The sequence below is a fragment of the Stenella coeruleoalba genome (assembly GCF_951394435.1).
Source record: "Stenella coeruleoalba genome assembly, chromosome: 12".
NCBI lineage: Eukaryota > Metazoa > Chordata > Mammalia > Artiodactyla > Delphinidae > Stenella > Stenella coeruleoalba.
The window spans coordinates 71701636-71728348 of record NC_137158.1 but is presented as its reverse complement, the minus strand read 5'-3'; the positions used below and the strand labels follow the sequence as shown (position 1 = coordinate 71728348).

Here is a 26713-nt window from a genome sequence, read left to right as displayed (position 1 = left end):
GAGAAGTTTACCACTATCTTTATATTAATTTAGGTCTGAATAGTTTCCCATGCAAATACATTAACAGCTAAAGATATTAGCAATGTCAAAGGTATTGTAATTTTGTAATTCAGTTGATCTTCCAGGGCAGGATTATGCCTAATAGGATTTCTAACTATAAGTAATTCAAGTAATCCAAATACCCAATTTATTGATTAAAATCCTCCTAAATTATATTTAGAAAATATAAATGCAAGCGCCCAAGCCTTTGGTTGTGTCAGATATCTGGCTGTGAACAAAATAACAAACTGAAGTAAACTTTGCAAAAGCAGACACACAACATCATCCCTCTCTCAGAAACAGCCTGGTATGAGAATATAGTTGGACTTGCAATTCCTCAGAATAATATCAAACAGATCAGTTGGAAGCTCTTCATTACAGCATCTGTTCTGTGTTTATAGCTACATATGCAGACTGCCGAACACCCACAGTGCACCATAAATGTAGGGATTACACATCCAGAATGGTAATAAACTCATTGGGTGATATGTTCCCCAGAGTTTTCAGCCCCTTGTTTCAGTTGGCAAAACTCTGCTGGATTTTTGTTGCTGTAGAAAATATTAGATTTTTTGTGGTTTTTGTAACTTTGGAGACAGGTCAGGAAGTCATAAAACAGCAATAGAAAGGTAAAGACAGAGGCACTGGAATTATTTTTCTATTTCAAAAGTACAATCTCATAGAGAGTTACAAGAGAAGCAATGGCAGAGTAAGGGAGAAAAATGAGTAAATAAATGGTTGTTTTCCATAGAACTTTAGCCTCAAATACCCTCTGTGGATCAGCTCAGCTGTATGGTATACACTTTGGAGAAGCTACCAATTGTACAAAGAAAGCTGCATGTTAGAATTACTAATTAGAAGTATTATTCCTTACTGTAATAATCTGATAGTGCTTGATAAACTACAGCTAATAGTTGAGCAATGCATTAACTGGTGAAAGCAGCACTTCCTAGACAACCAATCCAGTTTAGACCAAGACGATTCTTCTCTCAATAGCGTGATTCTAAATGAAATTAATTCCTAAATTCATAATAATTAAGGGAATATTCTCAACCTCTAAGGAAAGCAGTTCCAGGTGTGAGAAGGTAGTCAGAATAAACACAGTGCCTGGCTACTATAGACGTGGGAAGCTGACTTCATTTTATCCCAGCAGCCAAGCAATGTGTATTAATGATTAGTCACCTCGCTCTTGGATGGGTGCCCATATCTGTCTGTACATAGAATCCCGGAGAGAGCTTTCAAAAACGCATAATCCTGAGTACCAGAAGATATCTTGATCACATAGATTCTCTCTTTCCATTAAATGGTTATAATAACAGCTTTCAGAAATGACTCATGACCAAAAATCATATGAAAGTTTCTGAAGAACCATAATAAAGGCAGTTAGAAAACATGGCTCTGGGTAATGGTGGATGTTGGAATGGAACCCTCATAAAGCCATATGGGAAGTGATAAAGGAAATCTTAGTCTCTACAAACATTCCAGTTTAAAGAGTGTTTTCTCCCTTCTTTTCATTTTGTTTCCTCTCATTCCTTTCCTCTTAATGGTAATTGTCATGATGCCATTGTACATCTGGACTCTGAGGCTATGGTCTAATTTTTTTCCTCATTTCATGGCACTGTTGTTTTGCTTTCATGCTCACTAGAACTTAGAGGCAGGAATGAAAAATCAGGGCAAAGGGAAAAAAACCGGCTAAGCAACTTTTATAATCAGCATCACATGAAGAACTTGAAATTGATACTGCAAGAAGTAGGTGTAAATTATTGGCTTCATCCTTAACACTGAAAAAATTTAAGGATGTCTTTATTTGAAATGATAACAAAACTTGATGGACTTCAAAAATATATTTTCCCGTAGACTCCCTCATCTGATCCTTAAGCCAATTATTGATTTTTGTAAAAGATGTGCATGGTGCTGCTTGACCAGTAAAGATAAAAACCCAGAAGTTTAAGGCATGTAGGTTTTTTGACATATGTGAAAATGAGAAATTTCATGCCAGTTTAGACTTAGGCAAAGAATGGCTAACTAAGTGGAATTTACTTAAGAGTCACACAAATTCACACTGGCTTGGTGTCCTCACCTACAAAATTGGGGAAAACAACACCCATTCCCCTCCCCTTACCTTGCTGACATGTTCAGGTGCACAGAATAGTTCTAAAACAATGTATATGTTATAATTATTACTATTAAAATTCTTCACTTTCAAAGGGTTGTTTCAAAAAGTGAAATTAATACTGCTAATGGGGAAAATCGTTTAATTTTTGGATAATTCAACTACCACTTGAACTTCAAGCATCCACGTTATTTTAAAAGTTGTAAATGTGACATGAAATCTGTTTTCATGGGTCTCAGAAAGAGATGTCACATGCAAATTTTAGCATATGCTTCTTTGCAAAATAGAGTCAGGAAAAAGATAGGAATGTGTGTATTACATAAACTACTCAGAAGAATTACCAAAACAGAAATAATCTGGACTTTGATGTTAATGCCGACTCTCAAGTTTGGGGCTCTTCACCTTTATCTGGTCCCTTATTTCATTTGGTACTTTATGGCTAGGAAACCATTCTGGTTATAACCTTGTAGTAGAGATAGGTCAATTCATGCGTAGCATTATGGAAGTTTACAGTACACATTAAAGTTCAATAAATAAAAGGGGCACGGTAAGACAGTTGCTCAAGGGAACTTATTTCAGGACATACTTGGTGCTCAGCTTCACTCAAATTTTGAAATAGTCAAACTTCCCCAGGTGCCTACTTTCCTTCCTCTCCATCCCAGACGAGTAATGGTATGGCTCCAAAGTAATAAAAATAAATCAGAAACTATCTCAACCATGATCTAAACTAGAAATTAGAACTAGAGATTGCATCTCTGACCAGACCCCACAGAAGGAGGACCCACGCAAAAGGAAAACATTAGGGACACAACCGAATCTGCAGATTGCAGGTAAGAATAAATATATGCCCAGCTGGTTGTTGCTTCACGTTCCTTGCTCTTTCAAAGAAATGAAAACAACGAAGACCTTTAGTACTACATTCCTACTGCAACAGAATGTGAGATTTGGAAAAAAGAAAAGATTAAGAAAGGACAGGAAAAACACTGGGGAAATGGAAGAACATGATTTAGTCAAATAGAAGAAAATAGAAGAGAGAGAGAGAGAGAGAGACGGGGCGGGGAGGCAAACCCAGGTCAGATAACTCACTTGGCATTCCCTGCCCCTGGTTTCTTTCTTCGGAAAATGTTGAGGAAAGTGTTGGAGCGGCAGGGCAGCTTGCCATCGCCAACATGCATGCGGACTACATCCGAGGTGGTGAAGGCACTGCGTACATTCCTCTCGGGCTTGGCAATGATGATGTACATCTTGGGAGTGAACATGCACCCCAGGGCCACCGTTACACTGAGGCTCACTGCAAAGCAGGTAGTAATGATCTTGTAGTTGCTCCCAAAGTAAATGGGCACAAAAGCCAGCCAAATGATGCAGGTGGTGTACATGGTGAAGGCGATATATTTGGCCTCATTGAAGTTGGCGGGCACATTGCGGGTCTTGAAGGCATAGTAGGTACAGCTCATGATGAGGAGTCCATTGTAGCCCAAAGGTGCCACCACACCCAAGTTGCTGGTATTGCAGATAAGGTAGACTTCTTTGATGCTTGGGTAGGACAGAATGGGCATGGGGGGCTCCATGATGATCAGGGTTACCACCAAAGTTAGCTGCACACTAATGAGAATTGAGGCAATGATCACCTGGGCCCAGGCACTCATAAACCTGGGCTTGCGGGTGCAGATCTTCTTCTTGCTGCCAGCCAGGATGCGTGCAATGCGATTGGTTTTGGTCACTAAAGCAGAGTAGCACATGGCAGAGGAGAGGCCGACCAGGAGGCGCTGGAGGTAGCAGGATGTGGTAGTAGGTTTGGCAATGAGAGTGAAAGGGCACACGTAACCGAGGAAGATTCCAGCTAGAATAATGTAGCAGAGCTCCCGACTGGAGGATTTGACCACTGGTGTATCCCGGTACAGCACGAAGATAAGGGTAACAAACAAGGTAACAAGGATGCCCAGGCAGGAAAAGGCAATGGCTATGATGGATTCTATGTTGCTCCACTCCAGATAGCGGACAGGAATGGGTTCACAGCCTGTGATGAGAAAAATAGTTTTAAAATGAATCTAAGATTTTGCTGATCAATAATAGTGCTTACTAGTTACCAGAGGCATAGCTATATTTGCATCTTCCATGATTTAAGCTATGTTAATTTTTAAAAAAATGTCTCTCTATCACACAAATAGGCGTATACCATTGTCTTCTCTGGACAATCATGTTCCCAAACCTAATCTCATCACAAGCCTAATGTGACATACTTAAGCCTATAAATATAATCTTCGCTTCCAGTGTTATAAACAGATGCTGCTCCGTGGATGGAATGTGGTTCTACACTTTCAGAAAATGAAAGAAAAAGAAGGAAACTAAACTGTGTTTCCATTGAAGGTTAAATGGTCACAGTGTAATAGAATAAGTTAGTAAGAAATAAACTAACAGAATTTTTATTTTTATGCAGTTATTTGACCAGAGGCAAGTCCAGATCATAGACAAGCATTTTCTTTCTTTTCTTTTCTATTCTTTCTTTCTTTCTCTTTTATTTTGGCCAGCCAGCAAACTTTTTAAACATAAATTTCATTTGAATTCTTTAGAAGAATCTGCATTCTCCTATTTAGCACATATTATATTACTCACTCTAAGTCTCACCTCTTTAGTTATGAACGTGGCATCTGAGGGCCTTTGAGTTATCAACCTCTAATAGACATACTAAAGAAGAATGAAATCTCCTCTCACCCATCTCTTGAAAGGAGAGACAGTGCTGTGTTCCTAAATGCCTGGCTTATTTTTTCCTTCCAGAATAAAGTCTCTTTTGTATTTTACAGAGAGAAAAACATTTGTCAAGTCCTGGCAACAACCCCTTCACAGAATTTTGTGATTGGTCTGGGCCATATTTCCCAAATTGTGAGAATAAAAATATGTATTTCCATAAATTTAGGAAGAGACTCATTGTTCTGTAGCCATGAGAGCGAGGAACCACCAGAACCTGTTTTAAACCTGTTTAAAGCTCCCATCAGCGAACACAGTTTTTGCATGTAACCAGTCAGTGTCAGCCCTGGCTTCTGATAATCACCTAGCTCAGATCAGACTCACATTTAATATATGAGTGCAAACCACTCAGAAGCACATGCCTCTGACTGATCATAGTGGCCTCTCTATTTTTTTGTGCGGTACGCGGGCCTCTCACTGTTGCGGCCTCTCCTGTTGCGGAGCACAGGCTCCGGACGCGCAGGCCCAGTGGCCATGGCTCACGGGCCCAGCCGCTCCGCGGCATGTGGGATCTTCCCAGACCAGAGCACGAACCCGTGTCCCCTGCATCGGCAGGCGGACTCTCAACCACTGCGCCACCAGGGAAGCCCTGGCCTCTCTCTTTTTTGTGTCGGGGGTTTGTCTGTGTCAGAGACTCAGCCTCTTCCTGGAAGAACTTCTGCTTCCAAAAAAAGTCACATTTTAATTCTAAATCTTTCCATTTCCTTGATACAGTTTAGAAAGATGATTAGATAGATACATAGTTAGAATAACAATGACCATTATGGGGAACTTTTGATGTGACACAATCAATAAATTAAAATATTTAAGAACAGCTATAGACCCATTTGGAGATAAAATACTTAAGAGTCGATATTCAGCTCCTTTAATTAATTGGCATACTGAGGCTGCTAAATTAAATTCAAATTCCAGTGGAGTCTTTGTCAAGGCCTTTGTAACCTCCTGAAAGCGACCCTCTTTGCATTTCTCTTTTTCTATGCAACCTGGTTTTGTAAATGAGCTATTCTGTCTTTGGAGCTTTTATTAGAAAAGAATACTGCATTTTAAATTTCTAGAACACAAGTCAGATCTATTGAATTTGAATTAAAACCCTGGTCTAGAGCCAAATTGAGAGCTATAATTAATGATTTTCGTAAACTTCAGGGACACAGGCAAAATATTTTCTGCAGAATTCAGGATTTTTATTAGATACTTATTGTACTGCACTACAGATATGTACCAACTAAATCAGTTAATTGTTAGCCTCATGTAGGAAAATATTTAAAAAGCAGCACATTACAAAAGGGAAGATTTAAATAACCCAGTGGTGTAACATTTAAAAAATAAAAATAGAAAATGCATTACATAAAGCAATTTCAGACTTTTTTTTTTCAATAAAGATTCAAATTAAGGATGGAAGATAGATTTTAGGAAACCTTCAAACAATTCTGGGGTAGACTCAATAACTGACATAACAAGGACTATAGCCTCTCTACAAACGGGCTCAGACCTGAATTAGGGCCATCAAACAGAAAAAAAAAATTTTAAATTACCAAGTTAGAAAATATCCAATATGTGACTAGACATTTCCAGATAGAGTTATATAGTAAATAAACAAGAAATCAATATAATCATGGATCTTTAGGTAAGACGTCTAAAAGGGCCTCTACTCTCTGTGATTTGGGAACCTATAGATAAGAAAACCTATAGCTATCACAAATAAAAGTGTAATTTAAAGAACCATTACCCCATATTAGTAAAACTCAGGATAACTACCTAAAATCTGTCTAATGACTTAACTCCAGGGGAGACATTGGCATCCAAGAACTCCCTGTCTGTTCTCTGAACTCCCAGGGGAAGCAATATCTCTTCCTTATTGATATAGATGCCTTTATGTCTACTAATCATCTCACTATTAATAGAACATCAAATACCTTGGTTTAATAAAACCACTCAAATAGTGAAAATCTTTGATAATCCTATGCTCCAACATATAACTGGGACTTTGAGACTATTATTATAAGAATACATTATTCTTGGTGACACACACAATTTTAACATACAGGATTTACTGCCAGACAAGATGTGCTATAATTCTTACACCTGATCAAATTATATCTGATTTAGTCATGAAAATACCTATACTATGTATAATTTAAGACGTTATCCAAGTAACAGCTTTTGTTTCAGAATTCTTATGGATGAAAGACTCCACAGAAATAGGAAGATGGATTGAAACAGAGTACATAAGTATACAGATTATCATAGATACCTAGATCATCACAAATCTTTCTTTTTTGTATAAATATGAAAATGCTACACCATGATCTATATGTATTAACAGCATAGCAATGTCAAAAAACCATTGTTCATTGTGGTAGGCATCTTCCAAAATGGTTCCGAATAATCCCCACATCCTGGGATTCATGTCCTTGTATAATACTCTCTCCTTGAGTATGAACTAGGCCTATAACTTGTTTCTTTTTTATAGAATATAGCAAAGTTGATGGGATGCCCCTCCTGTGATTGGGTTACATAAGATAATTTCCATCTTAGTAGCAGACTCAGACTCTCTTGCTGGCTCTGATGAAGCAACCTCCTATGCTGCTAAGGTCCACATGGCAAGGGACCGAGAACAGTCCCCATGCAATAACCAGCTAAAAAAATGAAAAGAAAGCTGAAGCCCTCAATTCAACAATCTTTTGAGGATTATATCCTGCCAATAACTAAGTGAGTTTAGAAGTGCACCCTTCCACAATCAAGCCTTCAGACTAGACCCCATCGCTAGCTGACAGTTTGATTTTAGCTTTGTGAAAGATCACGAAGCAGAGAACTCAGCTATACTGTGCATTTCTGACCCACAGAAACTGTGAGATAATAAATGTGTGTCACTGTAAGCTACTAAGTTTGGGGGTAATTTGTTACACAGAAATATATAACAAATTTACCCATTAAAAGCAAATTTACCCAACCTCTTAGTTCTATAGCCAATGCTTAGTCTCCTTGCCTAAGGATAGTTAATTTCTTGATGTGTTGGTGTTATATAAAATAATTGCTGCCATAAAGGTTGAGACCTGCATTTAGAAAAAAAAAAAGGTACTATAAAAGCTAATACCGTTCTAGTACTATGAAAGATAACAGAAATATTTTAGAGACAATCATGCTAAACAGACTGCTCTAAGAGTCCTTACAGAGTCTCATATAGAACAACAAATAACTTATTAATAATAACAAATCCATGGAGAAGTTCAAGAATTCAATTGTAGGTACACAAACTCTAGCCAGAAAAGAGATTCTTAAAAGAAATACCAGAATGATTGTGTTGTAAGATGCATAAGGATAATTCTGGCAAAACCAGATGGCTAACTCGTAGCACCAGATGAAATATCCAACATACACTAGATAAAATTCTGATGGAAAAAGTGAAAGAACTCATTTCAGTAGAAACAAATTGGCCACAAAATTAAACACTAGTGGGAAAACATTCCCAGGATAGCAGATGTGGCCAGTTCATGCTTCATTTGTAATTAAATTAATCTGGCAAAACTGTAAAGGTCGGGGGCACTGACTGATACAATGGCAAAAGAATCCTTTGAGTAACTCCACATGCATTGCATACAGTGGTCTCCTTCTATGGTTTATAAATATATACTAGCTTAAATAGTGTATTTATCTTCTGGATGGGTTGAAGCATTCCCCTATTGAAAAGCCACAATACTTATAATGGCAAAAATATGATCAGACGTGTAGTCTTAGCAAGCATGTTCCAACTTACCAATCTAGTGATATGGGAACTTTTCATCAGAACATTTATTCATGAATTTAAATTATATAAGGCTGTCTTCATTCCCAAACCTCTGGACAAGTAAAAGGGAACCTTAATACTGCTGAAGGTAACATCCCTTAGTGATTTTAAACTGAGGTTTGCAGAGAGCCTCCAGAAGCTGAAGGCTCATGAAAGTTAACTGTTAACCCAAGAAACTTGAAGCAAGCTGATAACTACACAGTGGTCTTCTGTGCAAGATTATCTTAAGATTCTTATATATATCATACTCTCCTTTGTATGTTCTTGCTTATTCATACTTTTCTACTTTATTGATAAAAGCTATACAAACCTGAGTTTGTCTTTAATGTTCTCCACACTAGTAATAAGGACTTGCCTAAACCTGGGTTTTGTTAGAGACAATCATTACTCTAACTCAGTAATTCAATTATATCAAGCTATTGTTAAGTATGTTATAACAATAAGCTTTGTATATGCAAATATTTCACAAGTTCAAATATTTGAAAGCATTCAGAAGACTCACAGAACATGCTTATGTAATGTTTTCATTTAAAGGCAAAAGGTAAAGTACAGTAAGAGAAAGTTCAGTTTAGCATCCAGGGATCAAGAGGTATCCAGGTGCAAGCTCTCTAGGACCCTTATTCCTACACAGGCATACTTCAACTGTGGATCGAGCTACCAAAATCTGCACAATGAACACTGGTTTTGAGACAGCTCAAGATAGAAGTTCTCAGTGAAGTCTTTTATGACCCTCAGGTCATAGAGCCAAGACAACCTGTCTAATAAAATATGCCAGGGGAAATGCACCAGTAAATGAACTGACTTTGGTTGTCATCAGTGGAGTTTTAAACTTTAAACTGTATATCATAAATCCCAGTGCCCTTAATGTAGCCAGAAACCAAAGACTGATACTCAGCCATCTCAACAGATAATCATAGAGTCTTCCAAGTCTAGTTGCAAATTAAGCCTATCCTATGCAGTATACTATAGACAAATGAAGAAAAACATCCTTATGATAGAAGTATAAATATTCTTGTGTTGTAACAGTAGCAGTTTGTCATAACAACACCCCAAAGCAATATACCTACACCACCACTAGGATTACTTTATCTCGTGTGAAGATCCTAGATTATTTTCCCCATGTGGAAACCAAAGTTTTCAAGGCCAATCCAGGACCATCCAAAACAGAATCACCTGGGGATTGGGACTGATCATTTACATTTTGAATAAGCTTCTTAAAAGTTGTTTTTTATTCTTTCCTTTCCTTTCCTTTTATTTTTTAAGACACCCTAAATTTGAGAAGTGCTAGCTTTGATATCTTGAGAGAATTAGACAAAATATCCATATTGTTCATATATGTGATGTAATGTACTTATTTGTCCTGTTTTGAGGTTTAAAGAGAAGAGTTGCCCCACCCCCAAGTGTGTTTGGGTATTCCAAGACTAGAAGGGAGGGCGGTTAAGTTCAACCAGTGGTAAAGAGTGAGTGTCCTGAGCCTACCTGACCCCCAGCACCCAAAAGGAGAAGACTTTAATGGGAGTTGTGCATACTATATCTAAAGCGCAGAGAACTTAAGGACCTGGCAGTGTCTATGGTTAGAGTTACTCTACACAATCCAGAACCACTGGACAAGTCTGTTTCCTCCAAGCACACTACAAACTACTGAGCAAAAAGAGAAGTGGTAATAACTCTGATCTGAGGGCAATGGGTTACTCCTAATTTTTGAAACAAACATTGGCTCACTAGTAAGATCCAAAAGCATTGGAGGAGGCTAAAATTTAATATCTGACTTCTTTCCAATTAGGTAAAGACAAATTTAATATGAACCAAGAAATAAAGATAGGCCACAATTATTCTACCTAAAGTGTGTTGGGGCATTTAATAACATTTACAATAGTACTTCATGATTGCATAAGGCTTCATTGAAATGCTTTCTTTAACATTATTACATTAATATAAATTACCTACAAGGTGAAATTATTATTTAATGTTTAATATAAATTACCTACAAGGTGAAATTATTATTTAATGTTTAACTCAATGTCCCTTCCTCTGTGAAGATTTTTCTCTTCCCAGGGAAAAATGATTGCTTTTTTTCTCTGTACCTACATGAAATTTTGTACATACTCCTGTTGCAAGGCTTATAATTACCTGTTTACATGTCTGGTTTCATATGAAGCTTCTCTTCCAGGATATAAACCTTGTTTCATTCACCCACATGTCCCAGTTTCTCAAAAAAAAAAAAAAAAAAATACCTGGCATGAAGTAGGTGGTAGTGTATAATATAAAAGTGAATAAATGAGTAGATAATATGAGAGGTGGCAGTAACTATGGGATGGGGAAAAATAGTTAAAAAGTTAATTTCTATAACAGTATTTTTTATTGATGAGATTTAGTGTAGTCTGACTTTCTGAGGAATTACTTTATACTATTTGACTTTTTAAAAGGAGTAAGTAGCATTGGATTACATATAATTGGCCCATAGATTGTTAAACTACTGTCAAGTTGTAATATCATGGCAGAAGACATCCCTGTTTATGCATCATAAAAAGTAAAGTGTGAAATTTAAATGCTGAATTAAAATGTGCATATTCCCAAGAAGAAAATATGAAAAATTTATTAAAACAGCTTCAGAAGTCACTTCCTCTAAGAAATATACAATATTTTTCTTCATAGCCAAAAAATAACATATTCTAATGAAAACAAAAACTCACTAACATGTTTTTATTCATTAATATTAGAGTCTTTGAAGCATATATGAAAAGTAGCTATCACATAAAATGATTTTAAGCATATTTTAAACAAACTTCACCTTCAGTAAAAATACTATTTTCCAAACAGAATGATTTCTCATTTTAACTAAAATTCAGTCAAAAAAATCTACCCATGAAAATAAAATACCTACTTAAAGGCAATGCATATACTCCTCTGAATATTTTTACTGATTTTTTTGTATTCTCTCTCTGTGAGTTTTCTCTTTTCACAACTACTGCTACTATGGCAACAATCAAAAACACATTGCCATGTACTGCGCCCTTGCTCTGAGCCTGACATGGCACCAGGTAAGTGGCAAATTAGATCTCATTTTCCATTCATGTGTAAGACTGGAAGGGATGCAGAAACAGTAGGTGTCATTAAAACTAAGTATAGCTGAATAATATTCCATTGTATATATGTACCACATCTTCTTTATCCATTTCCGTATGCTAACACATATATATGGAATCTAAAAAAAAAAACGGTTATGAAGAACCTAGGGGCAGGACAGGAATAAAGACTCAGACGTAGAGAATGGACTTGAGGACACGGGGAGGGGGAAGGGTAAGCTGGGATGAAGTGAGAGAGTGGCACGGACATACATACACTACAAAATGTAAAATAGCTGGTGAGAAGCAGCTGCATAGCACAGGGAGATCAACTCAGTGTTTTGTGACCACCTAGAGGGGTGGGATAGGGAGGGTGGGAGGGAGATGCAAGAGGGAGAGGATATGGGGATATATGTATACGTATAGCTGATTCACTTTGTTATATAGCAGCAACAAACACAACAGTGTAAAGCAATTATACTCCAATAAAGACGTTAAAAAAAGTATAAATGAGTATGAGAGATGCATATTCTGAAAGACCTTAAGTATAAGACTTACAGCATAATTTGGATACATGATCCGAAAGTAGCCACTTGCCTGTTGTTATCAGATAAAGGCGGTCTGAGCTGTTGCTTTGCTCAACTCATTTGAATGTTAAAGTGATTTTTACACATATGATGGATGATAGTAGATTAAATTCTCTAGAAAGATAACTGCATTAAAAGTCACCTATTTATAATCAAGGAGGATTTTTTTAATAGTTTACTAAGTCAAAGAGGCTTAATCAATGACGGTGATCATTTGGCAGTGGGCAGACAATATATCCACAGTGGAAGATGTCTAGGGAATAAAACATATGACTTTGAGTTCCATTATTATAACATATTAGATTTTAAAATTTTTTTTGTATTTTAATGTTTTAAAGTTGGATAGAAGTTCTTTATCATGTATGAGATAAGCCCCCATTTAAAGGGAAGATGAAGCAGTAGGAAAAGGAGGAAGCCCCAAAAGTGTAGACAAGAGGAAAACTCTTGTACCTCAAAGCCAGGACTTCTGACGTTTAAGATTAACCTTAGAAAGGTGGTGGTTTTGTCTTTGAGCCTCTTCCTGGTCAGTTGTGGTCTCAGTCAAATAGCTGAGGGCTGACTCTGAAGTCAAGCCCAGTTCTCAAGCACAATGGTGATCTAAGGGGATGGCTTTCTCAAGATGAAAAGGACCGGCAGGAAGCACACGCTACAAAGGAGGGTAAAGTTGTGAAAAGAGACACAGTACAAGTGGGAAAGGAGGCCTGTGTCCAGAATGAGGTTGGAAAAGCTTTTCCAAGTCAGTCCATTGCATGCAACCATGAGATAAATGCATACTGAAAGGGCATTAGACCCAGGGACAAAAACCCCTAGATTCTAGTGGTGGCTTCTCTTATTGAGGATCTGTATTTATGTAGATGAACTTGGGTGAGTCCCTTCTTCTTTCTAATTCTCTCAATAGAACAAATATTTATCAGGCAGCAATTATGTTCAAGGCATCAGGCTATGAGCCAGAGAGTAATGTTTCTCAAGGGATGGAACAGGGACTAAGTGCTTCAGAATCTGCTGGGTCTTATCTCAGAAACAGTGAATGGGAGTCTCTGTAGATGGGTAATTCCCAGGTAATTTTTAGGCACATTGAAGTTGAAAACCAGTTTTCAGCTAGAGAATAAACAGGTGAGGTATAGTTTGTACCTTCAAAAATATTCTGATCTAATTTCTTTTCATTTAAAAATGGCCTTTGTACCAGGTGATTTCTAAAAGCTTTCTGATACTCAGTCTATTTTCTAACAGGGTTAACATTTTACAAGGTCTCTCACTTACAAAGTATAATTTTAATTATGTGACCTGATTCTACTCAGCCAGCCATTTTTGATGCCCGTTGAATAAGCCACACAATTTCTTAGTTTTGTATTCTTATTTGGGAACAAGTCAAAAAGTAAACAGCAATCATGAATGTTACCCTAATGATTATCAGCAGCACACAGGGAGGCATAGGATCAGCAGTCAGTGAACTACGACCTGCTTCTAACTAGTTGCGTGACCTTGGGCACACAAGTACACCTCTCTAGGCCTCAGCTTTGTCGTTCTAAAATGAGGGATTGCATTACTCAGATGACAAGGTCTCCATGAACTCAAAGACAAAGTTTCTATAGCTTTATCACTTTTAAAATTTTTGAAAAGTAACTGTGAAACACCTCTCATCCGTGAACTCATACCAGGGTCTTTGGAAATCAAAACTCATACCTGAACATTGCTCTTGGGAAGCTTATAAACTCATGTAATCCATCCACAGGAGTCCCATTGATTTTATGAGTAAATCGTCTCTTGCATTCATTTATTCCTCTCCATTGCTGTAGCAGCTGCCCTAGTTCACACCCTTTGAATTTACTCACTTGGACGAACATAATAGCTTCCTAACTTCTCTCTATTTTTAGTCTAGGCTCACTACTCTCCTCCATACTACCTCCAGGGTCATCTTTCTGAGACACAGATATCATGATGTTATTCACCACTTTAAATTCTTCAGTGGTTCTCCTGTGCTTAAAGCCAAAATCCAAACATTTATAAAAAGGTCCTACAGAAGCTCCTTACCATTTGCTGCCAGTGTACTCATCCAGTCTCATTTCTGACCACGTATCTACTAGGCCTTGCATTTACCAAACAACCCCATATACTTGTTCCATGGTTTTCTCCAAATGTACTACATGCTTTCATGTTTCCCATGTTCTACTTTCTGTCTGGAATTTCTTTCATCTCCTTATCTGCCTAACAAACTTTACAGTAGTTTATAAATATCTCTATTGTAGTAATAACTATTTTATTTTATACTTTTACATGTTTCTTCCCTGATATATTTTAAGTAAATAAAGCTGGGGCTGTGTTTCACTTATTTTTGTACCTTTACGCCCTGCAATAGTGCCTCATATATAGATGTTCAAGAAATATTTGCGAATATAAATTCAGGTGACTAGAAATATCTTCAGATAAAATTTTTAAAAAGAAAAACAGGAACAACTTGTATACAAGAATAACCTTTGAATACACTTTTATATTTAAATGAACTTTTTTTTTTTTTTTGCGGTACGCGGCCCTCTCACTACTGTGGCCTCTCCTATTGCGGAGCACAGGCTCCAGACGCGCAGGCCCAGTGGCCATGGCTCACGGGCCCAGCCGCTCTGTGGCATGTGGGATCTTCCCGGACAGGGGCACGAACCCCTGTCCCCTGCATCGTCAGGTGGACTCTAAACCACTGCGCCACCAGGGAAGCCCTAAATGAACTTTTAATATAGATTACGGAAATCGTATAAGAGGTTTATGTGTACACTTTGACATGAGCAGTAACAATGTAAATAAACATTGAAAAAGACATGAGATAATCACTATCATTTTAAACAACAGGCACATTGGAAAGGTCAACAGTCAGGGACAGGGCTTACAAGTGAGGCAGCTCCTACCTGTTAGATCTGCATTGGGCCACCATCCCACGTCACAAGCTTTGCAGGTGAATTCATCTTGCACATATTCATTCTCTTTGCAGGCAGTGCAAATCCAGCAGCAACTGACTTCTCCTTTCCGTATGACCTATAACATAGCAATATTTCATATGCCTTACAGATCGCTTCTCCAGAAAGACATTTTTTTTTTCAGATGAGGACTTGCTTTCAAACTATGATTTTTTTAGAAAAGTAACTTTTCAAAAAATCGTATATGTCGAGGAACTTTAAATACATGGATTGGGATATACCTTATTGTACCAGAGTTCAGATGTGAGTTTCAGTTCATTCCATGTTGGATGTGGAAGCTTTTCAATAATAATTTCTTTTATAAAAGGAATTAAACAGCTGAATCGTATCATTATGTATATTAATATGTATTAATAATTCTTAGAAAAGTAAAAATACATTTTTCTTTTTATATTGTTATAAGTTCCTTGATTTGTACTTTCATAATGTCTAATATGTTGTTAATCCCATCCATTAAAAAATTATTTCTAATATACTTTGGTTTTCATTGTATAAATTCTATTTTATGTTCTTATATTTCCATGTGTCTTCTCGTGATATGCACGTTTTCTTTTAAATCCTTTCATATGTATTTACAGTAGGTATTTTAATTTGACTTCTAATTCCATCATCAATATAATATCTGGGACTGTTTCTATTGCTTGCTTTTCCTTCAGGTAATGTGTCTCGCTTTGTCACATGTCTAAAATGTTTTCACCAGATGCTGGACATAAGGTGTAGAGTGCTGGATTTTTCTCTTGAAGTAGTATTGGCCTTTGTTCCAGCAGGCAGCTAAGTCACCTGTGGCTCAGGCTTGAGTCTTGTTTTTCATTTTTTAGGGCAAGTCTAGAATAGTCTCTACTCTAGGAATAGTTTAGCCTCATTATAAACTATGACCCTGCTGGGATCTCTACTCAACTCTTTGTGTATTCAGCAAAGCGTCTCCACTAGGGCTTGTAGAAACTGGGACAATTCTTGGCCTTGTGTGACCTCTGGGAATCCAGCTTCCCATTAATTGTTCTTTACCTGGACATTCTGAATTCTACCCTGCTCATACAGATTCAGTCAAACACTCATGAAAACTCATATGCCAACTTCTGGGACTCTTTTTCTGCATAGATCCATCCTCTTCCTTCCTCTGCACTACAAATTCTGGCCGCCTTGGCCTTCTTAAACTCTGATTTCTGTCTTCTTAAATTATCAAGATAGCCAAGCTCTGTTTGTGTTTTTTTTTTTTTTTTTTTTTTGCGGTACGCGGGCCTCTCACTGTCGTGGCCTCTCCCCCTGCGGAGCACAGGCTCCGGACGCGCAGCTCAGCGGCCATGGCTCACGGGCCCAGCCGCTCCGTGGCATGTGGGATCTTTCCGGACCGGGGCATGAACCCGTGTCCCCTGCATCGGCAGGCGGACTCTCAACCACTGCGCCACCAGGGAAACCCCCTCTGTTTGTGTTCTTTCTCACTAAACAACAACTAGGAAATTGCCTCCAGACAGAAAGCCAGAGTGATTTTAGGGTTCACCTTGTTTGTTTCCTTTCAATTCCTTGAATTCAAGGTCATGCACTGTTTTCCAATGTCTGAACATAGTCATTTCATATACTGTGTCAAGTTTTCTGGTTGTTTACAGCAGAAGACAAAGTCTGTACTCTGTTACTCCCGCATGGCTAGAAACAGAGGTCCCTCCCTAACACATTCGACATAATCAAATGTTCTCATATGTAAAGTCAGAAATTAAACTGTAAATATTGCCATACCTTAAAATCATACAAATTCTATCCTTTGTGAAAATAAAATTATCTTCTTGCAAATCTGGTCGAAATTTATACCACTATTTTAGAATTACATGAAAAATATCAAATGACATTATATTTTTAGAAACTGTAAAAGGTTTCCTTTTTCTTCTTTTACTTTCAAATAACTTTAGAAAGTAGACTCAGATTGTCTTTTTGAAAAATTCACACTTATCCTCAGAATAAGCATAAGAAATCGATATTCCAAATTATAAATTTTTCTAAGTGCCATGAGGAAAATTGAATAAATGAGTACTGCTTTTTACTTTAATGAGTATAAGAAGTACAAAATAGTGTATATCTCTTCAGTCAGCTTTATCTTTTTCCTAACTATAAAATGAACACTATGAATGAGACGATTTCAAAAGATAATAATGCTAAACAATTTATTTATGCAGAATGACTGGTGAAAGGTAGATCCTATGAGTAACTGGCACATGGAAAGTATTTAAGATTAGCCTTTAAATGACTGAATAAATGAATGAATAAGTGATTGGCTTATACCTCTAATAAATAATGAAAAAGGAACTGCTCAAATGGAGTTATTTTTTTATTACTTCTTATTCAGCCACCAAATATGTGCACTTTTGCCATACAATGTCTAAAATATGGGATTTGTCTTTTCTGTCTCTCAGCCACCCCTCTAGACTCAGAAAGCTGAATTCTGGTCCCTGTCTCCTAGTCATATAACGTGCCTCTAATTACTTCTCACTCCAGAGTTACATGCACACAGCTGCCAAGATCATCTTGATGGCCTGTGGGCTCCTCAAGAGAAGGGAATCATGCCATACTTTCATTGTTTTCAGATCCTAGTCATCAATAAATGTACCAAGAACACACAGTAGCTGGCCAATGAACGAGCGTTGAGTTGAACCTTTTTTAAAAATGTAATTTGGCCACTCAAGGAATGTCAGTGTCTCCCTTTTCTAATACCTTTGAAATATAAGCTCTTTGGTCAGTGATTCCACTTAGTCCCTGGTCCTTGTTTCTGCACCTAAGTTTGACGGTTAATAATCTCTTACATAAGTCCGCCAAACAAGGAAGGCAGCCTCTGTGCCATCCCCTGCTTACATCCTCATTAATGTCCACATAATTGTTTGTTTTGGAGGGAGGTTTCAAGTAGGGCAGATACATCATCTAATTTGCTTTCCATCTGACTTGCTTTCTACAAGGATTATTATGGCTGCTGTTTAGAGAATAGATTTTAAGAAGGACAAAAGAGAGAGAGTGTGTGTGTTGCTTAATCCATGGCTTTAACATGCAACAATAAAGAAATAAATATATTTTAATAAAAGAAAGAATATTCCTTTCCATTTAGAATATCATCTTTCCTCCATCAGCCCATCTATGTCACTACTTTCGAGTCCTGACACATGCTCCAGGAAGTATTTCTGGTGCAGTGAGCCCTTTGAAACATTACCTTATTTGGAATTCTCTATAATTAAAATATACTTGGTAGTTTATTACCACAAGTCAGTTAGCTTTTGTCCTCTAGTTGTTTCACATGTATATGGTAGATATGTTTCATTCAGATACTTTTTAAAAAATTCTTAAATTATTGTCTCTACATTTTAATCTCCCCCATATCACAGGTATTGATATTTTAAAGTATTTTTATACTAACTGATATTTCTTTTGCATGGAGTATACACTCAATAACTAAATAATGTATTGTCACCATAAAACACTTTTTATGACAGCTCTGAGTCATGATAAGAGATTTGATATTTCTCTGAAATTGCGCTTGAAAGACCAAGACTTCCCAAGACACAGGGACTGTTTTGATTCCTTTTACATCCTGTGTACATGGTGCTCTGTTTATTGTTAGTAAGACTAGATGACCTGCTGCTTCACACAAGGTTATGATTCAATTCCATATACACTGTAGGAGTCTTAAAGTATTTATGACATAGGAAATCAAGTGTTAACTTTACGACTACGTTTCTGAAGTAACTTGAAATGGATTTTTTAAATTTAGGCTTTGTTTAGAAAAAGGACAAAAGAAAGAAAACAGCATCGAGAGAATATAATGAAGGAAAAGTAATGATAAGTCAAAGGAAACAGAGAAATTTGCTTCAGAAGGGAAATGCCTGGAAGACTAAACAGAATAAAGACACTGGTCCTACCTAATTAGGACCGTAGGAAAATCAGCTGAGGGAGAGAAGGGCTAGTCCTACCCTCCTGTGTCCCCATGGCACCCAGCATGAGAGCTTGGGCAACAAAGGACTCTAATTGCTGATACAATTTTTTCCAGCTACACCATGAGTTCCTCAAAGGAAGGGGCCATGTTTAAGTTTCTTTTGCTTTCACAGTGCTAGCATAGTTATTGGTACATATTAATTTTTCAATAATTACTCAATAATGTATGTGAAAGAAAAGAGGGAAATAATATGGAATATTACATAAACAAAAGAAATGAAAATGAAGAATTCAAAGAGAATAAAAAATAGGAGGAAATTGAAGAGAGCCTTGAAAGAATTATAGAAAAATATCAGTTTAGGAAAATCCCTACGTAGTAATTTATTACAGGGGAAATGTAACAAAAATCATATAAAAATGGACATACATTGAACGAGACCATGTGCAAGGCCCTCTGTACAGAATTACACTAAACCTCACAACCACTCCATGCAGTGAAGTTAATTGTTTACATTTTGCAGATGAAGAAACAGCTGCAGAGGGGATCAGTAACTTGTGCAAACCTCAGGCACATTATCACCAGTTATTTTCAAGAACTAAGTTCTTCCTTGTGTAAAAACAGCTGTCAGAATGATGGCATGTTATGCTGAGAACCGAAATTATATCTCAGAAGTTGGCAGATATATATTTACTTAACCAACATTTATTTAGTGGCCCAGTGTGCCAGACGTGGTGCTATGCATGCGGACAAATAAATGAAAAGACCTGATGATCACTGAGGTTAAGAAGCTCAAAATCTGACATAATGTAATACATATACTGCTAGAAGGAGGAATGAAATGCTTATGCAGGGCATATGCATTCAATCATTCATCCATTCATTCATTCACATTATGCATTCACAATCAGTGAATAAAACAGATCATATCCCCATCTTTGAGGAGCGCCATCCTAGAAAAGGGCTTTGAGAAAACTACAGCAAGAAAGAGGAATAGGGTTCAGGGCAGGGACCAAGGTGAGGCAAGCCTAGTGCCTAGGGACCAGACTTAAAGAGGCCCTGAAAACCCTCAGCGTTGTGCACATGCCCACCCTGCACTTGCAGGATGTTAATGGGGGGCCACTTTAGGGTCTGCGCCCTAAGTTCGTCACTTGCCTCATCTCAGTCCCAGTCTTGATAGGGAGGCACGTGGAATTGGGGATTGCAATTTTGCATATGGTGGTCAGGTAAGGCTTCACAAAGATATGCCATTTGAGTAAAGACTTGAGAGAGGGAAAGGGAGGAAGTCCTGAATATATCTGGTGGAAGAGAGTTCTAGGCAGTGGGATCAGCTAAAGAAAAGACCCGGAAGTAAGAGTCCAATGTGTACTCATGCTATTGCCTTCCTTCTCTACTTTTCTGTATGTGTGTTATACTTCAATAAATATTTACTTAAAAAAGAAAATGAGCCCTGCTTTGGCCACTGCCACCTGCAAGAAACAACAGCTCTGCTGCGTTCCTTCTCTGCCCAGTGTCATGTGATTCAGCAGCAGGTCCTATCGGCACCTGTCCCCAAAAGTGGCAGACAAGCTAGATCTGAGGCTAAGGTGATCACCAAAAAGTTCAGTAACCAGGAGACCATCTTAAACACTGGTCAAAGCATGAGAGGTGAAGGTGTAGGTATTACTCAGAGTGGCTGTGAATAAATTAATGATGATTCCATAGAATTTCTCATTATGACCAGTGCTTGCAAAGTTTTCTCTCTTCCAGAGACACTATAATAATTTCATGCTTTCACATACATAATAAAATACAAAAAGGAACCCAGTATTTTGTCTTTAACTTTTTTCAAAATTGTAGCCAGTATGTTTTTAGTAGCTGGGGCAGATCACATCATCATTATGTAATCATAAGCTTCTCAGATAAGGAATTTTGATATTCCTGTGGACAATTTTTGTTGAGAACCTGCCATCCTGCAGTGGAATTTAGAAAATATTACATAATGAAGGAACTATGTCATTGTTTCATTGGTTGCCAAAATGGTTGCATTAACTATGAACAAGTTCAATGGGTAGTTTGTTTTGATTCACAAAAAGGGGAAGTTGAGGTGAACAGGACAGCTGTGGTTGGTGATGTTATTGCTAACTTTCTTAGCTGGTCTTATGGCCATGTGAGAATTGCCCTTATGCTTAGAAGACAAAAGCTGAGGTATGAAGTTTCATGATATCTGCACCTCAGTTCAGATGGTTCAGGGAAAAAATAGTTAACCCAATTCTGAAATATATAGTTTGTAAAAATATGTGTATCTGGGCTTTTCTCCACATATCTAGGGTGTATTTTACCACAGGACAATATGGCATGTGTAATGAAGAGCCATTTATGATATGGTCTCCATAATTCTATCTTGACAGGCCAGGTGAGAAGGGGGGAAGTAGTGATTTCTACTTTCCATGCCTAAAGTCCCAGACCCAAACCATCATCTTGGAGTAAAGAATCCAAAAACGAACTAAACGGAAGAGAAAACTAGAAGAGAAGAGAGGGGAAAAGAAAGAATAGGAGGCGAATGAAAGCAATCCCCAGGACCCTTTCCCTGGGATTCTCTGCCGGTTTCCCCACCTCTGTCAGACTCCCCCGACCACCTTCACTAATATTTATTGCCTGCTTAGTTCTAGATTCTGTTCCCTCAGCAATTTTAAAGTGGATCTCTATTTATAACTTCATTGTAAACTATTAAGAAAATCAGCTTTAGCAATTGAAACTTGCATTTGTAGGAAATATGTCAGTTCACATAATGAAAGATGGTTGAACAACATGTGGCTGTGGGTTGATAAGAGCTTTGGATTGGCTCCAAGCTCAGCTCCGCATTTCTTAACCACTAGCTGAGAAAGCTTGGGGCAAGTGATTCAAGCCCTCTTGGCCTCTGACTTCTCATCTATAAAATGGGGTGATAATATCTGCTTTTAAAGGGTTGTTTTAAGGAATAATTGAAACGATGTCATCCATTCTTGTACTTGCATGAGAATATGCCTGATCAATGTTAGTTCCCGATCTCTATTGCCTCCCTTCTCCTTTCTTTCACTTTCTCCCCCTTGCCTTCCCACCCCTTCTTACCTCTTTCCTGCCTTCCCCACACCAAGGAAAATAGCAGCAGGCTTGGTGTGGGAGACCAATACAAGTGCCAGGCCCTTGCTGTTTGCTTGCAGATCCATTGTCCATAGTTTACGTGCTGCCTCAAATTCTTTTTGGCTGACCTGTCTCTTAGGCCCTTGGCCCCTGGCTCTTGAGGGTTCTGGATGCTTCTGCAACTCCTACCTCAGAGCCTACCACTACTGTGTCATCTTCTGGCATCTGCAGGTGACTCTCTCTCCCCCAGAGGAGGCACTGGGTTCTAGAACTGCCTCCTTGGCAATTCAGCACAGCAGGAGCCCAGACCAGACTGTGTAAGACCCACAGAGACTTCTCCCCTTGCTGCTTCCAAATTCAAAGAAGGTCCACATAGCAGGACACGGACACTGGCTTCCCCAGCAGCTGCCTAAAGGAGTCAGATGACATCACGTCCTGTGAGCAGACGCTGACCACAGGAAGCAGAAAATAGAATGGCAGGAGTGCATACATTTTTCTCCCTTCCTTGCTCCAACAGACAGTCCCAGCAGCCTGCCCAGAGACCTCCGTGAGGCTGAGCTGTGCTCAGTGAGGCAGCGTCCTGCTCAGTGACGCTTCACCGTAGTGGTAGAGGTGTTCCGCCATGCTTCTATGCCTCCCTTCCCTTTTCCTCTCACTCTTGCTTCCCTGGGATTGCATCTCCCAGTAATGCATTAGCGCTTAACCTTGCTTAGCTTTCAGGGTTCAAGGGAACCTGAGCTAAGTATCTGCACACTACATTGCTCAGGCTCTCTTTCCAGCGTCTTCTCCATACGGTTGGCAGAATGGAAGGACCTAATGGGAGACTGAAGAGCCGGAGAGAGGAGAAGCCTCGTATCAAGGTATCCTCCCCTCCCACCTCAGGAGGTGTCTCAGGTAGTATCTGTGACCTTCCCTGTGCCCCTCTAGCCCAGAGGTGGGAATGATCCCTACTGTTGCTCATCTCTGAGTTGCCTCATTGCCACGTTTTACTTTTTTTTTTTTTTTTTTTTTTGCGGTACGCGGGCCTCTCACTGCTGTGGCCTCTCCCGTTGCGGAGCACAGGCTCCGGACGCGCAGGCTCGGAGGCCATGGCTCATGGGCCCAGCCGCTCCGCGGCATGTGGGATCTTCCCGGACTGGGGCACGAACCCGTGTCCCCTGCATCGGCAGGCGGACTCTCAACCACTGCGCCACCAGGGAAGCCCCCCTTTTACTTTTATAACTAGTTTTTTACCTTAAATTTCCTCTGTTGAACCACCTGGCATGGGTTCTTTCTTTCCTGACTGAAACCTGACTAATATAAGACACAACAAAAGTTTGATTTTATTTACCACTGTTTGTGGTGTGACTGAAATCAATTTCTCCTCCATAAAATATTATATTTATAAGATATTATATTTATATTTCTAAAATCAATAACATAAGAAAACTGGACTTTTAACTACTTCAAAGGAAATTACCATAAGAAAGTTTTATGGGTTATCACGAAAGAAGTCAAATGGTTATTTCAACATCTTAAGTGGCATTTGATATTTAAAGTGAATAATCCTTTCCTAAAGGTTATGTTTCTCAGTTAATATAAGTGCAAGTCCTACAATCACCTTTTAAGTTGCTTCCCTCCAGTCTCTGTAGTGGCTACTGAGAGACCTGGCTCTGCATCCTGAACCTGGTAGATGGCAAATTGACGATGTAAGAATATAAATGCTATTATTTGGTAAATGGGATTCAGATTTCATTTGCTTCCATACCTCCCGTGGTGCTTATGGGAAACAAACAAACATCCCCCCTCACCCCCACGCCAGGTGTTATTGAGAACGGGCATAACTTTTATCCTGCAGGGCACACAGTACTATGAAAATTGGACCCCAAGAGATTTGCATTTATAGCAAGTGCTCTGTAATGGCTCAGCAAAGATTTCTGGGATCTCCTTCGATAACACTGCATGGGTGTAATGCAAATGTGATGCCAGAAATACTTCAGTATCTAGCTTAAAGATGCATGCAGACAGCCTTTCCTCTGAACTTGGGGGTGGGGGGAAAGTCTATCTTCTGGAGTATACAAATGGGACTACACATGGCATGTGAGCTCCCATTCATGGCCTGCCAGCAGTCAGAGTAACAGGAGGGAAGTCTGAAAGGGAGCTGGGGTGCAGACTATCTTCAGATTGATTTGTTTTCTCTTGCCAGGGTTGTATTTGTTTGTTTGTTTGTTTGTTTTTCTTATACTCTGAATAACCAAACTGTGTAGTTTCATAAACTTTTTCACAGTAGTTGTCTGCACTAAAGATTCAATGCTGCCACCCATGCTGGGGAGGAGGTCTGAGATGAACATGTGACACCCTTTGGGTCACAGGAGAGCATAAAGCCCAGGGCTTCTGGGCTGTCCCAATCATATGACTTCAGGTCTCCCTGGTTTTCCCTACCATCCAGAGAAGATAACCCACCCAGAATCCACTGGTCTGGCATCCTGTGGTAAGAGTCAAGGAGAAGTTTTAGGCCTCTCAATTTCAGAGGATATATTCCTAATACCACCAGACAGCCCCATGTGAAAAATTCCATCTGGATAAGAATCAGAAATGGATTCTTGGGAAGAAGCAGCACTGACGTTTGGCCCGTACACAGTGGTTTGCCTGGAGTCACTCTTATACTACTGAAATGCTTCTGTACTGGTTGGAAACTAATGGTGTCTCTCCAAGCCCCCTGATTGCCCCATACTACCCTATCCATGTAAGATTCCTCACCTAAATCTTCCCATGATCCAACAACTCAAGGATTAACCGTGGGCATAGCAGGAGGCCTCCAGCACCCTGTCATAGCACTAAAATGGAGTTCATTCTGATCGGTTGGTTATCATGACAATTATTAAATATTTTTAATATCACACCTGCAGAGAAGGCAGTGACATTTGCAACTAGGGTGAGTTGCCTCAGAAGTTTTTTTCACACTCAAAGTGATGGATTCTACTGAGAGCTTGAGTCCACCCAGACAGCTCTTCTCAGCTGCTAAACGATGTTGCAGGTCCCAGATCCTCCACATTCTTTGATCAGCAGTGATAAAGCTTTTCCAGCTGCTGTACCAGCACTACTAGACTCTTGCCCTAAAGGCCCCTAAGTATACTTCTCAGGGCCTCTCCCTCGCATGGCTGGTTCTACGGCTCCTGCAAATGGCATAGCAGCGTGGCCATGTGGAGAGAGAGCAGAAGCCTCACACCGTATACATTCCAGCCCCAGCTGTGCCTTGTGACATTTACTTGACGGCTTGTCTGCTCCCAGAGATGAGTCACAGAAAATTAGAGATGGGAAAGACCTATTAGGTCATTCAATCCACACTCCTGCCAGTTCACAATCACTCCCCTACGCTCCATTTCCTAGTGCATCAGCCAGTCTGGTTTCTAAATAGCATGGGATTCAGAGAGTGCTCTTTCCACGTCTTCTTCACCAAGAACTCTCTCTACTCCATTCAGCCAAATGTGTATGAGGTTTATTTACTCTAGTTTTAAATATACAGTAATATCATGATCACTCACTTGCCCCAACCTGGAAAAAAAAAAAACAAAACTTCTGGGAATAATTAGAAGTGAAGACTCTCTCTTGGCTGGAAAATACCAGTTTCAGGAACATTCAAAGAACTTGGTAGAGAAAAGAGAAGTGGTAAGCAATGCTTTTGTGTTACCTCATTTCAGCTTCTTTTATTTTAGTTATACATTTATTTGGAATCGTTCAGCTTCTGCTTTCTTTGACAATAGCTAGAACTATGGGTAAGCAGTATCATTGGCTTTGGTTTCCGCGTTTACTTCTGTCTTAATTTTTAATTTGATTATTCATCCCCTTGCTTTCTATATCGTATTTAAGACTGCAGCTCATCATTACGATTCAAATAAAGACTATTCTAAATATCCCAGTGGTTTGCCTATTCCATTGCCCAATCTTTCTTTGTCTTCCTCATTTTTGCTAAACACAAGGACAGAAACAGTATGCCTGGTGCACCCTTTCTGGACAGTCTGGTCAAAGAAAAATGTCTGTGTTTTTCTTTGCTTATGCCCAGGCAGGAGGTCTCCTCATGGACACCGTCCAAGAATGCATGTGTGGCTGGCTTACCTTAATTTGACCCTTTAAGCAAGGCTCACTGCACACAGACCGTACCATTCCACTCTTGTTCATTTGGATTTTGTAATCATCAATGTTCAACACCCCTTCATGCCAAGTTCCAACTTGTACATAGTCATAGCGATTAGCTTCAGTGTACTGCAGATTCATGATATCATACCTACAAAGAAAGCAACACGTGTGTCTTGGAGAAGATGGACATGATGTAGAAACCAAAGGAATTTAGTAAATAGGTAATAATAGAGAGAAGAAAGAGAAAAGTTAGAATCATCCCATGTCTCAATGCCAGCTACTGTCAATATTTCAGTTT

General features: G+C 38.9%; 1 protein-coding gene across 2 annotated transcripts in view; it reads right to left on the bottom strand.

Annotated features, from left to right (window-relative positions):
* The window catches only part of GRM1 (glutamate metabotropic receptor 1), a gene marked incomplete at its 3' end in the record, with an annotated part of 396780 nt that overhangs the window by 32879 nt on the left and 337188 nt on the right, over nucleotides 1-26713 (bottom strand). For both annotated transcript variants that reach the window (XM_079939225.1, XM_079939226.1), the window contains 3 exons: nucleotides 26395-26563; nucleotides 15225-15351; nucleotides 3236-4166 (listed from right to left, as the gene is read on the bottom strand). In XM_079939225.1, the coding sequence (XP_079795351.1) occupies nucleotides 3236-4166; nucleotides 15225-15351; nucleotides 26395-26563 (1227 nt within the window). The remainder of the gene's footprint in view (nucleotides 1-3235; nucleotides 4167-15224; nucleotides 15352-26394; nucleotides 26564-26713) is intronic.